The following is a 2386-nucleotide window of genomic DNA, read 5'->3' as shown; positions in this document are numbered from 1 at the left end:
CTGCGCCCGCGGAGCCACGCGAGGGGCGTCCGTCTGTCCATCCGTCTGCCAGGGCCCTGTCACCGCTCCCACAGGGCCAGGGGTGCAGAGATGCTTCAGCATGACAGGGCCGGAGGACATAACCCCGCACAGCCCTTCCTCCTCTACCTCCTCCTCTTCCTCCTGCCCTCGCCGTGAGTCAACGCTGCAGGACGTGGCTCCCGGCGTCGGCACTTGGCCGGCACCGAGCCCCGGGGACCCGGCTTTTGCGGAAACGCCGTGGCCCGACGGCGAGGGCTGGCTGAGGTCATGCCGTGCCGCTGCGCCAGCGCCGACACAGAGGCTCTGGATGTGGCCTGTGTGGGGTGGAGCTGGGTTTCTCGCCCGGTTTGTGGGTGTTTTGGGGCGAATGGGTGGCCCCGGGCACCCCTTGCCCTCGCCGAGCCCCGGGGAAGGGGCAGCGGTGGGGAGTGGGGTGGCTGGAGCAGCTCAGGGGTGATGGGGAGCAGCGCCAAGTCTGCGCTCCAAGCAATTAGCAAGTGGATCCCAAAAGAGCCACTAATTACGAAAGCGAAGCAGGACGATGAGGATAACCCTGACAGGTCCACAACAACCGGCGTGAGAGGAACAGCCTGGGCACCCCAAGCTCAACCGCACCCTGTGGCTCTGCGTGGCGCCGAGCCCAAACCCCGCTCCGGACGTGGCGTGGAGCATTTTGGGGTGAAAGAGCCACATTTTGGGGCTGTCCCCAGCACCATCCCAGCAGAGGAAACCCCAGGACGGAGAGCAGACCTCGGGCAGAGCCAAGAGAAGAATAAACAAGCCGGGGCCGGCACCTCCCCTGGCACCAACCTGCCGCTGGCACGGCCAGGCTGCAATTTGAGGGCAGAGCGGAGGCAGGAGCCGGGCCCCGGCCTCCCCGCACCCTCCCCGGGGCCGGGAGAGACGTGTCCAAACGGGCAGCGCGGGGGAGGACCAGGGCTGGGGAGAAGGATGAGCATCCCGTGCCAAGAGCTGCATGGAAAGACAAGGGAAAGTAAGCTCGCTTACAGCCGAGCAAGCACCGGCAGCGCCAAGTGATATAGAAACCATATGTGGGGGATTTGGGAGACGTGAGAGAGCCGGGCAGGCGAGCGTGGGGACGTGGGGCTGCTTTCCCAGGCGGCACAAGGCAGCTTGGCTCTCCCCAAAAAAAATCCCCAACCCGGCTTGGGAAGGCGATTTGCTGCTCCCGGAAGGGCCGTGGGAGCTACGGGGGGTGACGGCGAGGGGGGTGTCCCGCCAGCGATCGCTTTAAGGACACGTTGGGGACAAGCCCAAAGCTTTGGACTGAGAAACTTCCACGTTGGTTTGGGCTCTGGTTGCGTCCTCCTGCTGCTCGCTTCCCGGTGACACGTGGGGGGGTTTGGGGTGGGGGTTTCTGCTCAAACAAATCCCCAAAATGCCGTTAACCCCCCCCCCCCGAGGGGCTTTGGCTGCCACGCTGTGCCACTTGTCCCTTCCCAGTTCATGCACCAAGCGAGCATCCTCCCTCTGAGGCGGAGGGGAACCTCTGCAAGCAAAGGGGGGGGTCTCTGGGGGTGAAGGCACTGTGTTGGGGGTCCTGGGGGGGCCACTGCAGGCAGGAAGGGGCTTGCCAAGGCTTGGCAGAGCGCAGGTTGGAGCAGGGGGATGCGCGCAGGGATGGCACCAGCCTGGCTTTGTGCTGCCTGGGGGGGGCAGAGAGCACCCACCAAGGCACCACACCCCTCAGCACCCATGTCCTGCACCCCACACCCTCACCCTGCCGGGACACGGTGCCACGTGGGTGCCCAGGAGAGCCCAGGCCAGGGGGCTCAGCTCGACTCCATCCCCAGAGGGGACCCTGTAGCCCCCCATAGCCATTCCCAGCCGGGAGGGGGGGCTATGGGTTGTGCCCTCTGCTCACCTCGGTGCTGGAAAGGGCCCAGCTGGCCACGGTGGCCCCATCCTCACCCCCATTGCCCAGGCACTGGCCACGGGGCCACGACGGCCCCATCCTCACCCCCATCAGGAAGGGGACAGGAGCAGGGACAGGGACAGGGCAGGGACAGGGAGCACCCAGGCTCTGGCCACGCATCCTTCCCACCACCCAGGAAACAACCATCTGTCTGGGGCCGGCCGACGAGGCTCCCACCGAGCTCTTCCTCCCCCCGAAGCCAGGAGATAACTCAGCCCTCCGCTGTTGTTTGACTTTTTGTGCTATGTGTTTTCTTTCGGGTTCTTGGAACAGTGACGTAACCCCCGGGGCTGAAGCTTTAGACAAACAAGGTTTTTCACTCGGATCTGGGCCAACCCCTGCAACACCCCAGCACGATGTGACAGGCACCTCCTGCCCGCGAAGGGCTCGGTGGCTGCCCCCGCGGGGTCCCTCTGTCCCCCCCCCCCC

General features: G+C 65.6%; 1 protein-coding gene across 1 annotated transcript in view; it reads right to left on the bottom strand.

The window, feature by feature from the left end:
* The window catches only part of LOC113490943 (bone morphogenetic protein 1-like), a gene marked incomplete at its 3' end in the record, with an annotated part of 4664 nt that extends 2668 nt beyond the window's left edge, over positions 1-1996 (bottom strand). The window contains exons 1-2 of the mRNA XM_026867559.1: positions 1907-1996; positions 832-1228 (exon numbers count right to left, since the gene is read on the bottom strand). Of these exons, the coding sequence (XP_026723360.1) occupies positions 832-1228; positions 1907-1996 (487 nt within the window). The remainder of the gene's footprint in view (positions 1-831; positions 1229-1906) is intronic.
* Positions 1997-2386: the final 390 nt, after the last annotated feature.

This window comes from Athene cunicularia, unplaced genomic scaffold (assembly GCF_003259725.1).
Source record: "Athene cunicularia isolate RWA unplaced genomic scaffold, athCun1 SCF_75, whole genome shotgun sequence".
In the NCBI taxonomy this organism is placed as follows: Eukaryota; Metazoa; Chordata; class Aves; order Strigiformes; family Strigidae; genus Athene; species Athene cunicularia.
This window is presented reverse-complemented; position numbering and strand designations above follow the sequence as displayed.